Here is a 15,042-nt window from a genome sequence, read left to right as displayed (position 1 = left end):
GTGACAGGTTGGACTTGATGATCTTTGAGGTCTTTTCCAACCTTTTTGATTCTATGATTCTTACATGCACCAAAGAATTCTTTTGAAATCTACTTGAGTATTGTGGTGAACAATGTGGTAAGCATCAGGGTTTTAAAAAAACCCAAACAACAACAGCAACAAAAAACCAGAACAACCCACCCCAACAACAAAACAACCAACCAAAGGAAAGCAAAGACTTATTAATTTACTTAAATTATTTTACTCTGTTTTGATTAACTATAATTTATTTCAGAGATGTGTATTTAATATGCATTCTAGGTTCCCTTGAAGTAAATTAAAAGTGCTAAATATTTACACACAGCATAAGGCAGTTCAGTTCCTTTGTGTTTCAGTCATCTTTATATACAGTTTAAAGCAGAGGGGAAACCAGATTCAGCAGCAGTCACAAACCCTACCTCTTGACATCCAATTGGTATCAACTTTGGTGAGTTCTCATCTAATGAGTTTACTATTCTATCTTTTGAACTTACCACCTATTAGTTTACAACCTGTTCAGTATGTATTTCACACTTACTTATGAATAAATAAGTTTGCATTATGCAAAGACTCACCTCCTCCACCTCCAAGAAGGCTGGAATTAGCTAAAAGAAAAACAAAAGGAGAATCATTAGCATTGATTTTCCTAAACATAGACTGGAAAAAAACAGATGTTTCACAAGACATTTCCCATTGTTTCAGTACCTTTGCTACTCTCCATTTATCCCAAACCATTAGTTGTTAAAAATTACCATTTATGTATATTGTAATCATAGTCTTATCTCTGCACTATTTTGTAGCATCTTAACTGCATAAGCTTAAAACCAAACCAGTAATAACAATTATTAAAACTAACACATTAAATATCTTATGTATCTAGAATCTTGAAATTATTCCTTTTAGATTACCAAATGAAGGGAGTCTCTTTCATTTTAGAGAAACCTAAACAGACTTTGATGCAACTTTTTGATTATCTCTCCTTGATTCCTGTGATGCCAAACCTTTGACGATGACAATGAGAAACCTTGGCCCTATTGATACCAAAAGGGTGTTTTACCACTGCATGCAATTAAGTTGGGATTTCACTCAGTATGCTTAATTGCCTCTGTACTGCAAACATAGAATACATAGAATACATAGAATAAACCAGGTTGGAAGAGACCTTCAAGATCATCACGTCCAACCCATCAACCAATCCAACACCACCTAAACAACTAACCCATGGCACCAAGCACCCCATCAAGTCTCCTCCTGAAAACCTCCAGTGATGGCGACTCCACCACCTCCCCAGGCAGCCCATTCCAATGTGCAATCACTCTTTCTGTATAGAACTTTTTCCTAACATCCAGCCTGAACCTCCCCTGGCGCAGCCTGAGACTGTGTCCTCTTGTCCTGGTACTGGCCACCTGGGAGAAGAGACCAACATCCGTCTGTCTACAACCTCCCTTCAGGTAGTTGTAGAGAGCAATAAGGTCTCCCCTGAGCCTCCTCTTCTCCAGGCTAAGCAACCCCAGCTCCCTCAGCCTCTCCTCGTAGGGCTTGTGTTCCAAACCCCTCACCAACTTTGTTGCTCTTCTCTGGACTCGTTCCAGCAAGTCAACCTCCTTCCTAAACTGAAGGGCCCAGAACTGGACACAGGACTTGAGGTGCAGCCTAACCAGTGCAGTGTACAGGGGCACAATGACCTCTCTGCTCCTGCTGACCACACTGTTCCTGATGCAGGCCAGGATGCCATTGGCCCTCTTAGCTGCCTGGGCACACTGCAGGCTCATGTTCAGTCTACTGTCAACCAGCACCCCCAGGTCCCTCTCTGCCTGACTGCTCTCAGCCACTCTGACCCCAGCCTGTAGCTCTGCATGGGGTTGTTGTGGCCAATGTGCAGAACCCGGCACTTGGATGTGTTCAATCTCATGCCGCTGGACTCTGCCCATCTGTCCAGCCTGTCGAGGTCCCTCTGCAGAGCCTCTCTACCCTCCAGCAGATCAACTCCTGCCCCCAGCTTGGTGTCATCAGCAAATTTACTGATGATGGACTCAATGCCCTCGTCCAGATCATCAATAAAGATGTTAAAGAGCATGAGACCCAGTACTGATCCCTGGGGCACACCACTGGTGCCTGGCCGCCAGCTGGCTGTGGCACCATTCACCACCACTCTCTGGGCTCGGCCCTCCAGCCAGTTCCTAACCCATCGCAGTGTGCTCCCATCCAAGCCATGCTAGAAATGGATAAATCGCTTGTGGGAAAAAAAAAAGAAATCAGAGCATGGTGATAAGAAGATGGTCCTTTAAATTAAGCCAGCACAACTGGAGCAATGCTAAACATTTTCCTTTCACAGCCCAGGAAGAAACAGAAGGAAAGCCTTCTAAGCCTGCCTTGAGTAGACCAGTCAGCCTTTAGATGTAGGAGAAGCAAATTCCTGTTGTACCATAATATAGATAAACCACAGTATAAAAGCAAGAATATAAAAGATAGATATAGGTATTTCTAATCACTAGCAGGTAAGTAGAGGAGAAGCAAGAGATCAATCCCTTTCCGGATTCAGGACAAGGGTAGGTGGCAAGACACACAGAATAAATCAGCTATTTTCCAGAATCCAAACTTTCTACAGCTCTGTGTTATTCTTTGTCTAGAGGAGACTCCCTTCTCCTCAGCAAACTTTCTCATTTATACTGAGTCTGATGCTCATGCTATGGGATACACCTGTGACCCACCTCCAGTGAGCTGTGCTGACTAAGAACTGCTAATGGCCTGCAGCTCATGGCCGGCCTGGGATTCTGTTCCAGCAAAACCAGGACATTAGCAGAGCTGACAAAATCAAATTGAAATAAACTGCAAACTACAGGGACAATCATCCATCCTAGGACTAGTTGCCTCTACACTAATTAAATGAATGAATTGTTGTGACCAAGATCTTTCTGATCCAAGTCTGGTTCTCTGCAAGTATAGATGGAGGAAAATGGGGTACATAATCTTTTTTCTTTTTTTTTTCCTAAAACCAATCTGTTTGTAGCCATTTAAAAGAAGTGTTTATCTGCATTCTCCCTTCAAATGCAGCTTGGTAAATCAGCTGAAAACTACCACAATTCCTTTTAGTTCAGATCTGTGAGACATCATTCAGGTGAACTAGCTCATGAAGAGATACACAAGTAGCAGAATGGTGCGGCTAGGAAAGAGAAGATGGGGCAGACGAATTTGGAGAAGACAGTGCAAATCCTCCCTTTTGGTTGTCACATACTGTTATATTAATACTCAAGAGTCTTAACTTCCATGTAGCCCATGAATCAACTGTGTTGCTAGGACATCACTGTCACAGTTATTTTGCTTTTACATAGCGTAACAAGACTGCTTTAGACTCTTGGCTATCCCCTATAAAGTTCTAGTAGGGTACAAATATTGTAACACATAAATTCTCTTCCAAAAAGATACAATGATAGTAGTAATACATGTGTGCAGACATATTGCAGAGTGCCAATGAATGTCAGTCTTTCTATATTTACCTGCTCTTGCCCTCACTGAAATTCACTATTAAAGAATGACACCAACTAAAAGCAGCCCCACTATTTTCACAAGAGCTTCCAAAGGCTTCCTGTAACAGTTAACATCACCTTTCTTGCAGTAAAATTAGTTTTCCTGAGATAAAAATCACCATAGAAAATAAAAATAATAAAATGTCATCTCCTGCCATGAGTCTGCTATTCAAGCTTATTCTTTCTAGCACCTACAATTGCCATTCTAGCTCTTAAATGTGACAGTCCAGGATTTCAGTTATGCTTGAGAGACTTGGGAGACACAGCTAAGACCTGTTATACCTCACTGTATCCAAAGTTTCCACTGCTAAAGAAAGTTTCTTCTGATACCCAGCCAACATCCCCCCTGGAAACTCTCATTCAATGCCTTCTCACAGAATTATGTTTATCTCATACAGTTTTCCTGACAATGTTCATCTTTCCCATACTTTCCAAAACTTGTTAATAACACATAGTATAAGTCAGTATCACACGCTTCTCTATAGAAACAGCAAAAACAGCTCAAATAGATTTTTGGCTGCAATGCACCTACTACAGCTATTGAAATTGCAGCAATAATTCATAGGCACTTAAAAAAAAAAAAAAGCTTGCATACTAGAAGACAAATCAAACAATTTTTCTATGATGCCAGGAAAGAACATGACTGAATTATATCCACGGTATCCTTTCCAGCAAGATAATGTGTCACTCAGAAAGAAATAACTTTTATTTTCCGATTTTTCAGACTGCACCTGAAAGGTTCAATAAAATATATCTTCTCCTTCCATCTTTAGGAAAGTCTTACCATTAAAGAACTAACTTGTCACTTAGCACCTCACAAATACTGTTTCCCAGTCAGAGCTGAGGATTTTCAGCTGGATTCAGAGAGGTCAGCACAGCCCCATGGCTGTAATCACATCATATTACGTTGGAGCAAGCACAGCCTCTTTTCTCAGTCCCTCTGTGTTAACCTACAGCTGCATTTTGTCCATTAGTGCTCCCAAATGATCAAGTCTTGTAAAGTAATTTGAATGGGGCTGTAGAGGTTCAACTATGGGTAGTATGAGCAACCTTAGTGGTGGGACCCTGGGAGCTTTCAACCTTCAAACTTGATGCGGTCAGTATTAACCCCAAGGCTGCACCACTACACTGTGCACATGCGCAACTTCTCCACCTAACTCAGAGTGTGCCTAGCTGTGAGTAGTGTAGCTTACAGCATTCGTAGACAAGCAGTAAATGCATCATGACTAACCTCTCCTCCTTATTTCTCTATTCCAGGATGCACAAGATACTCAAATCATAGGAGACTTGGGGTGGGTTGAAAGAGGAAAGACTCAATTGTTACCAAGTTACCAAGGCAAAGAACAGTAAAAGAAAACAAGCACAAGGGGCGCTTCAAAGACATGTGAGGTAAAACCTTCTTGCGCCTCATTTCATTCCCCGTGTTTCCCCCTCTCAAGCTGACCTGCACAACCCTTCTACACCTGCCTCCTTCTAAACTACATGCTACAATAGATTCCTGGGCATTAATTCTGAACATCTATTCACAGTACAAACTTAGAAATATTATTTTGATATGTACTCATTTATACTACAAGGAACAATGAGACAGAGTGGTCAGGCAGTCAGCAGACCACGTACTCCCTTGTAAAACTGAAATATAACACACACTGATAAAACCTCATGCAAAATATCTCACTTGGTGATGGCGTGCAAGAAGCAGCACATAGGCTTCTATTATTATTATTATTAATAATAACAATAATTATGAAGGCTTTTCTGGGAACCATTTCCTCTGGTGTATGTTAAATAGCGGCTTCAGGATGAGACAAACCACAGCACAGGAGATGTTAAGCATCACCCCTACTTTAAAAGAAGTCTTGAACTCTGCATGTTGAGAGACAGATCTCACCCTCACAGTCTGCCTCAGTACTGAGAATCAAAACATATCTCGAAGTAGTAATATGGCTTTCAAGCCTTAGTTCTAGATTTCTTTTTATTAGATACATTAGAAGAGCTAGCAGCAAGAGACATTTCTATGAAGTTCAGGTTCACCTCTAAGAAAAAAATCCACTCCAAAAAAAATTTCACTTAAAAGAAAAAAACATTCTTTAATCGCTGAGTATAACAGTTTAGTCCTTAATGAGATGTTTATGACCCCAGATTCAGCCAGAAATTCAGTATTTCAAATGCCTTGGCACCTCAATGGAATAACTTTGATGCTTTTTAACAGAGAGAAACAGCAGTGCTGCTAAACAAACTCAATGAATGCTGGTCTGGTCTACCCCGAAAACTCTACTTTTGCTCCAAGGGAAAAAAAAAAGAAAGGAAAAAAAAAAAGAAAGGGAAGAAAAAAAAAAAAGAGTGTTTCAAAACACACCTGTGGGGAGGGAGGAAAAGAAGAAAAGGGAGGAAAAGAAGAAAACAAAGGAAAAATAAAAGATGGGAATGGAAGAATTTAAAGTACTTTCAGCTTCTCATCATGGAATAACTACAATAAAATCTAATGTTACGAAAATGTACACATTTGAATAACGAATATACCAGTTTATCTGACAAATACAAACTGGATATGAATGTGTTAATTCTCAGACTTCTTAATGAGTTAAGTTCTCATAGCTTTCCAAACTTTTTTTGACTGAATAGGAAGACCTGAGACTCTGGCACAGGTCTAAGCATTTTCCTCGATGTTCTCTTTACAAAGGTGTCCTTAGCAGGGAGCTGAATTCTTTGAAACTTTGTGGAAAAAACAATGAATGCTGAAGAAGAAGACAACCTCCAATGAATCTGAAAACATTTCTGTGCTCTAAGTCAAAAAGGTATATAAAGTGAAAAAGGATGTAAGTACAGGTTGCTTAAACAGACTTTTGCAGACACTTTATTTTTCTGCTGTCACTTCTGTGGAATTTAGAAAATAGAAAAGATGCAAATACCAATTTTTGTGATGTCTCTAGAGATAACATGCTTTTAACTTTGTTAATAACCCAGTTGAATAACTCTGGTTCCTTTTTGTTGGCACATACTCATCTGACAGCGTTTTTAAAACGTAAATTCTTCTGGGAGCATGTCTTTGTCAGGTATTAATGGCACTAGTAACTTAAATTGACATCTATGTCATGCAGCCATGCATCTGTCAGTATAATAAAAATATACTTTTAAAAGATTACTTGATACTGTCTGACTTTGGCAGCAGATGTTTAAGCTTATTTTGATGTAAAAAAGATTAAATATTTTTGTCAATACTTTCTAATTGTGAAATTTATTCAAGAAGACATCTTTATAACTGGCAGTGCTGTAAGACGTGAGACATTCTATTGCCTCAGACACCATTTTTATTCATCAATAAAACATAACAGGCAGCTGGTGAGCAGGGTAGCAGTAATTTATGAAACAGGAAGACACATTTCTTCTACATATTTTGTGAGACATCCTTACCTGTCAGTGCATTTTGTTTGATCTTTTCTCAAGAAAGCAGAACAAAGAAGAGCAAGCTAAGAACTGCACCTCATACATTCGACCATTTTAACACATAAATGTGTTTTGGTACTTTAAAGTAAAAAGCTCCAGGCTTAAAGATAGAGAAGTCATTTCAAATTGTATCTAGTAAATAAAAGCTGCCATACACAACATATTACAGCATAGTCACCACTGTAATTAACTTTACTGAAAACACTTTCTTGCACATGAAGCCATAGCAATCAGGAGAGGTAAAATAACATTATAATAACAGACTGGGCCAGATTTGAGAAGACATTTAAGTGCCTAATGATGCAAAGCAGAGACAGATGGGCAGAGTCCAACGGCATGAGATTTTATACATCCAAGTGCTGGGTTCTACACATTGGCCACAACAACCCCATGCAGAGCTACAGGCTGGGGTCAGAGTGACTGGAGAGCAGCCAGGTAGAGAGGGACCTGGAGGTACTGGTTGATGATAGGCTGAACATGAGCCAGCAGTGTGCCCAGGCAGCCAGGAAGGTCAATGTCATCCTGGCCTGTATCAGGAATAGTGTGGCCAGCAGGAGCAGGGAAGTCATTGTGCCCCTGTACTCAGCACTGGTTAGGCCACACCTTGAGTCCTGTGTCCAGTTCTGGGCCCCTCAGTTTAGGAAAGATGTTGAGTTGCTGGAGCATGTCCAGAGAAGGGCAACAAACCTGGTGAGAGGTCTGGAGCACAAGCCCTGTAAGGAGAGGCTGAGGGAGCTGGGGTTGCTTAGCTTGGAGAAGAGGAGGCTCAGAGGAGACCTTATTGCCGTCTACAACTACCTGAAGGGAGGCTGTAGCCAGGTGGGGGTTGGTCTCTTCTCCCTGGAAACCAGCACCAGAACAAAAGGACACAGTCTCAAGATGCACCAGGAGAGGTTGAGGCTGGATGCTAGGAAGAAATTCTTCCCAGAAAGAGTGATTTGCCACTGGAATGTGCTGCCCAGGGAGGTGGTGGAGTTATCATCACTGGAGGTGTTTAAGAAGAGACTGGATGGGGTGCTTGGTGCCATGGTTTATTTGATTAGATGGTGTTGGATGATAGGTTGGACTCAATCTCAAAGGTCTTTTTGAACCTAGTTAGTTCTATTCTAATAAGATTCTAATAATACCACCCAGCCTACAAAATAGGATCAACCTAAAATGTTTAGACACAGCAGTGAGCAAACTATTAGCATCTTCAGACACCTATATGCCTTCTGTAAACACAGCCTTCAGGTGTTTACTCAGTATGAAGGTTGTGACCACAACCAGCATGCAACTGCACACCAGGAACACTTCCATAATATCGGTAGCAGCAGTTTAGTTAACTGTTTTCTAGAGTGAAGGACATTTCCACAAATGAGTTGCTTCTCTCTACACCTGTGAATGGCTTTCACCCCTCTGGACTACAAGCATAGAGGCGAACTAGGATTTAATCCTTTGGCTCGCACACGAGTTGGAGGCTTGCATAAATAGCTGCACCCTGACTGCAAGGGCAGTGGGCCACTCCCTGCAGAGGACAGCTTGGTCTGCCCACTCCAGCTTTCATGCCACAGCTCCTTGGCCAAATCTCAACACCGGCCAAAGACCGACATGCTCTGTTACTGAAGACACCTAAGACACCTATGCGTATAGCTCAGTAGTTTGGGGTTTGCTTGCTTTTAATGGGTGATTGAGAGCACATCATATTTGTGGTACACACTCAAAGGCCTGAGCTTCCATGTATGAAGGAATCTCCTCCTCTCCTGTCCACAAAAACTCTCTGTAAATAAACTGGATATCTCCTTAGTATTATTTTATTGCTTGTAAAATGTAACAACTTCCAGCTCTCTTTCCAAAAACCTAAGTCTAGAAACACAACCTAAAGAGTCCAAATAGTTCACCCTATGAAGTTCCCATCAGCATTAGCAAAACAGATGACGTGGGAGACAAAAGAAGGGGACCAAATTTTCCATGTCTTAACTTTTTTGCTGTTACTGAATCTAACAGAAGGTATTGTAATGGGATGGAGATTGGAATCAGTACAGCTGACCAATACGATCAAGTATTGTTCCTTTATTGTTCCAGTATTGCTGGCCTATGGTACAGGCCTATGGTGAGAGTATAGCACAGTAAAGTAAAGCATGGAAGAATAAGGGATAGGAAAGGCAGATGTGCGTAGCAAGGGAACTTCTACAACTTATATAAACTCGGGGTGCTTTGTTGGCATGGACTCATTGGTTCCCTATGAGTGACCACACATCACACTATTATAGATTATTGGTCCAACTACTAATGACACGCAAGGTTTGTTGATGCAGGTGCATGACCTGTTGTCCCAAGATAACTTGCTATGTTTATAGCTACCAGTGTCTTGTTTTAGTTACATGCTGCAAGACAGCACTGTTTTGGTACACTGCTCGCTGGCTCTGCACTTATGCTGAGCATGGCCTATCACCTTGTCAGGCTCTAGGCCTGCACTGCCAGATTGCTCACACTGCTTGTCGCTGGCATTGCCACAGTATTGTGCAATTAGAAGTACAGCTTTTGTATGTGCAACTAATATAATGGCTTTGTGGCTTACTCATCATACAACCCATTACTCTGTTCCCCCCTCCCCTCGAAATTCTGTGTAGAGAACAAATACATACATATAAATACATAGAATACACAGAATAAACCAGGTTGGAAGAGACCTTCAAGATCATCGCGTCCAACCCATCAACCAATCAAACACCACCCAAACAACTAACCCACGGCACCAAGCACCCCATCAAGTCTCCTCCTGAAAACCTCCAATGATGGCGACTCCACCACCTCCCCAGGCAGCCCATTCCAATGGGCAATCACTCTTTCTGTATAGAACTTTTTCCTAACATCTAGCCTGAACCTCCCCTGGCACAGCCTGTGACTGTGTCCTCTTGTTCTGGTACTGGCTGCCTGGGAGAAGAGACCAACATCCGTCTGTCTACAACCTCCCTTCAGGTAGTTGTAGAGAGCAATAAGGTCTCCCCTGAGTCTCCTCTTCTCCAGGCTAAGCAACCCCAGCTCCCTCAGCCTCTCCTCATAGGGCTTGTGTTCCAAACCCCTCACCAACTTTGTTGCTCTTCTCTGGACTCGTTCCAGCAAGTCAACCTCCTTCCTAAACTGAGGGGCCCAGAACTGGACACAGGACTCGAGGTGCAGCCTAACCAGTGCAGTGTACAGGGGCAGAATGACCTCCCTGCTCCTGCTGGCCACACTGTTCCTGATGCAGGCCAGGATGCCATTGGCCCTCTTAGCTGCCTGGGCCCACTGCAGGCTCATGTTCAGTCTACCATCAACCAGCACCCCCAGGTCCCTCTCAGCCTGACTGCTCTCTAGCCACTCTGACCCCAGCTTGTAACTCTGCATGGGGTTGTTGTGGCCATCTTTGCAAATAGTCATTGTCTCTGGTTTCAAGCTTGGAAAAGGTATTTCCTCAGTAGATTAAGAGAAAAAAAGAAAATCAACATACTAGTAAGTGCTCTGGAGTTGATGTGGTCAAGGAAATTGCCTTCACGATATTCTGAATTCAGTAAGGCAACAATAATTTCGTAACTTTCCAGTTATTTTTCTTCTTCTAATACGGAAGTTATTTTTTTTAAGTTGTATACGTTCATTAAGCTAAATAAGTCATATGCAAATCACCTCTGAAATCTGCTATGGAGAGTAAAAAAAAAACCACCACAAAACCAAACAAAACCTAAGAAACCCACAATAAACAATGCATGCAAGGCAGCAGCCTGCAGCAGCGCTAGCTATCAGTCTGACACCTGCACAAGCCTTGAGAAGTGGGGCAGCTTGAGAACTGTGAACCTCATGAGGTTCAAGAAGGCCAAGCATAAGGTCCTGTAGCCAGGTTGAGGATGAAGGGATTGAAAGCAGCCCTGCAGAGAAGGACTTGGAGGTGCTGGTAGATGAAAAGTTAGACATGAACCATCAATGTATCCTTGCAGCCCCAAAGGCGAACCATATCCTGGGCTACAACAAAAGATGCATGACCAGGAGGTCTAGAGAGGTGATTCTACTTCTCTACTCCACTCTGGTAAGACCCACCTGCAGTGCTCTGAAGTCCTTACTACAAGAAATACATGGACCTATTGTAGTGGGTCCACAAGGCCACAAAAAAATTATCAGATGGCTGGAACTCTTCTGAGAAGAGGGTGAGAGAGTTGGGGTTGTTCTGCCTGGAGAAGAGAAGACTGCAGCCTTCCAGTACTTAAAAGGGGCTTATAAGAAAGATGGGGTCTGTTGCAACAGGTCAAGGGGTGATGGTTTTAAACTAAGAGGGGAGATTCAGACTAGTGATAAGAAAGACATCTTTTACAATGAGGGTAGTGAGACACTGGCACAGGTTGCCCAGAGAAGTGGTAGATGTCTCACCCTTGGAAACATTCCAGGTCAGGCTGAATGGGGCTCTGAGCAACCTGATCTAGTTGAAGATGTCCCTGCTCACTCTGCAGGGGGGTTGGAATGGACAAATTCCAACCCAAAGCATTCTATGGTTTGATGATTTAAAATCAGAGGCATACCTTCAAAGCAAAAGGAGCAAAATGACAGGGTTTTTCCCTTACAGTGCAATAAGCTAATTGCATTAATGCCAAGAGAAAATTAACAGAAATTGAAGCTGACTAACATAGACTGAGAAAAAACATGTCAGAGGAGGCTTTTGGCCTAGAATGCTTCCTAAATGCTGCTGTATAAATTTCCATATGGACTGAAGATTAGGTTCCAGCTTTAAAAGAAGCCTAAACTTTACAGTAGCCTAAGGACTCCAAATCACCACAATTGCTTCTTGGTAGGGTAGTCAGTCAACCACAGCAAAAAAATGTAACTTAAAAGAATATCCTAAAAACCACATGAACTTGTTTTTAAGAATGGTATTCATCAGGACATCTTCAGTCCCAAACACAACGCTGCAAAACATTTCCAGGTGAAATCCCACAAAAACAGCAGTCCACAGATTTATACCAATGAAGTTCATACCCATCACAGCCTCGTGTTATTTCCAGTTAGACAGCAACATCTATTCCAAATCAAAGGAAAGAAAGCTCTAATACAGGGAAAAGTTTCCTGTCCATGGCTTGTGAAAGACTGTTAGAAGAACCTGTTTGATGAAGCTTATCTCATCCTTGGGAAGGAGAAGATGACAGACTTGTGAATCAGAAGCTGCCCTTTGAAAGGAAAGGAACTCCAACAGGCTAAAACTGGCCGGTAAGCATAGAAATGTCGGTGGTTACATTTTGTGTGAACCTCTTGGCAAAAGGCACTCTCATCTTTCATGGTGGTTTTTTTTTCCTTTCCCCTAGCAAACATTGGAAAGGAATACTTCCATTCTAAAACACATGTTGATAGATGGTCACACACACTACCAGATGCTAAAGGGAGAGCTGTGAAATATTGGTTTCATCCATTTTGTGCGTCAATTTGTGGTTTGCTTGACCACTTAAAGTTGCCTTCTAGATCATCAAGGTACTTTAGAATATAGTTGGGCTGAAATGTAAAGCAACAGGAACTTATTTCAGGGCAGAATAATGAGGAAAAAAGGCAGGGCTACTACAGCAAATTCTTCATCTCATAAATTGGGCCACTTGTGTGGCTTGTAAATGTAACATTAAAGGGAATCAAAGTACTGCAGTATATAATTAATCCATTTAAGTCGACTCATCATCAATATTTAAAAGCCTACACAAAACAGAGTAAGAGGTAGTTCTAGGTTCTACCTGTACAATTAGAAAAGTAGTTTTGCTAGCAATTATTTCAAAATAATTAGTGAGATTCATATAATTAATCAATTTCTCCAAAAATCCCAAAAGCACCTGAACATGTTATCTGAAAAAAAGAAAAAAATCTCAAGTTAAGTTCTTTGTGTTTTCTTTGCTTTGGTCTTTTTGAAATGATAACCAGCTCTGAATCTCCCAAAGTCTACCTGCACTCAAGAAGACTACCCTGTGAACTTTTTCTTTATTTGTTTACAAAACAATGGTATGGAACTTATGGTGTAGCTACTCACAAGATTTCATTTCAACTTTCTTCACTAGGAAGCAATTGCATAATATTCGATTTCAAGAAGAAAAATGTTTGATTGCAAAAAGTTGAAGCAACAATGAAGCAACAATTATGCTCTCAAAATCGAAAGGAAATCAAAGGCTGATAAAAGACAAGATGTTTCAGTCTTGAAACATCAATATTCAACATTCAGGCTTCAAAATTATCAACCCTCCCCCAAACTTGTTATGAAATCAAAGGTCACTGCTGAAAGAAGCTACCCAGGGCCTTGCCCCAAGAGCAGCATAGTGCATTTTTCCATTGGGTAGCCAGAGGTACAAAATACGTATCTGAGGTCCAAGGAATACCCCACAGTGCAGGCACACCTCATGGTGCTTCTGATTTACTCAGATGAAGTCTAAGCAAGCCCAGCTGCAGCTGTGGGGCTGACCTCAGAGGGTGTATTTTGGAGTAAAAGTAGTAAGTGTCTACACCATGTAATTTCTTAGGGTATGAACACTTGTGAACTATATTCAGTTTTTAAAAAGAAGAAGGAAAAACAAAGGAAAGAAAGGCGCAGTTTGCATGCTTCCAAAACAGCCCTGAGATTTTTTTTCTAGCTATGCAGACAAGACTTCACTTGCAAATTTTGCCACAAAGTTAGAGGAAGGCAAGGTGTTGTTGCACTGTTTGTGCAAGAGGAGCCTGGAAGGAAGATTTTGACAATGACAATGAATTACAAGCTCCTACAAGCAACTAGCACAGACATGCAGGGTTTGAAGAGCCAGCAAGTAAGGCACCAAGGGAAGAACTGCTTTAGAATGTATCCAACTGGGTGAGTGTAACATGTTCTGCATATAAATGTGTTGTGTCACCTCTCTAATGATCCTTTCTTTATATAGTCTGAAATTAGAGAAAGTTCCCACTGTGGTCGGTGTGAGCCACACTGCAGAAGAAACAGAGAATCTGCATTATGCATTTTACTGTGCAGTTTTTGTTTTCAAACATAGGCTCAAACTGTTGCTATAGGGCAACAACAATCATATGTATTTTTATAAGGGAAAGTGCAACCTAATAATCTCAGTATTTCAGTCAAACCAGGAATAATGCATTACAGTTCAATACAGACTGGATATCCTACACCATCCCTACGAATATTGTCCCAAAGGTTTCCATGTACTGTTGTCAAATATACCATCCATACTAACCAGTTGTTAAAATAGCCCAAAAGTTAACATCTGTTAGCTAAAAAACCAACAAAAAAACCCAAAACCTTGAGATCATAAATGTTATTAAGAATAAAGTGTAGTCATTAACTTACTCTACCAGAGAAATCAGAAATTGCCCCTTTTCTGATCAAATTAAGTAAGTTTAGTCAGAGAGAATTCAATTATCTTCTCTATTATTATTGTTCCTAGAACATACAATCCATGAAGTCTTAAAATGGAGAATCATATTTAAATTTTGAAAAAAATACAGAAAAACAAATAGTTTTACTGTGAGCTGGCCATTTTGACATGCCATGAAAACATAAAAAAAATCTCCATCCAGGAACTTTAAAGGAAAGGGAAACCACAACTAATCAAAATGATGTGAAGGCCTATAGATATTTGCAAAGGCGTGACAGCCAAGAGCCTCCATGACATCCCTGGTAGTGACAGGATTTCAGACTGTGTGGGGCAGTTCTTTGTTCCTGATGGGTTGTTGGGGGTTTCTAATCTTTCCTAGCTGCAGATGCTCATGGATCATGATTTATCTCAACACTGGCCAGGTTGGAACTATGCCACTCAGTTACTTGCTTACCAAGTAGTGCCTTATTTGCCTGTGTATCAGCTGCATACCTGCTCCCTAAGTACCCCATGCCTAAATAATAATAATAATAATGAAGACTCATTCCAGCAAGTCAACCTCCTTCCTAAACTGAGGGGCCCAGAACTGGACACAGGACTCAAGGTGCGGCCTAACCAGTGCAGCGTACAGGGGCACAATAACCTCCCTGCTCCTGCTGGCCACACTGTTCCTGATGCAGGCCAGGATGCCATTGGCCCTCCTGGCTGCCTGGGCA

At 41.4% G+C, this 15,042-nt stretch overlaps 1 protein-coding gene across 6 annotated transcripts in view; it reads right to left on the bottom strand.

Moving 5' to 3' along the window:
- Positions 1 to 15,042, bottom strand: part of MACROD2 (mono-ADP ribosylhydrolase 2) — a 1,047,040-nt gene that overhangs the window by 828,844 nt on the left and 203,154 nt on the right. For all 6 annotated transcript variants that reach the window (XM_054180117.1, XM_054180116.1, XM_054180112.1 and 3 more), the window contains exon 4: positions 594 to 623. In XM_054180117.1, the coding sequence (XP_054036092.1) occupies positions 594 to 623 (30 nt within the window). The remainder of the gene's footprint in view (positions 1 to 593; positions 624 to 15,042) is intronic.

This window comes from Dryobates pubescens, chromosome 3, assembly GCF_014839835.1.
Source record: "Dryobates pubescens isolate bDryPub1 chromosome 3, bDryPub1.pri, whole genome shotgun sequence".
NCBI classification, from domain to species: domain Eukaryota; kingdom Metazoa; phylum Chordata; class Aves; order Piciformes; family Picidae; genus Dryobates; species Dryobates pubescens.
The sequence above is the reverse complement of the archived record's forward strand: the minus strand, read 5'-3'. Positions and strand labels throughout refer to the sequence as shown.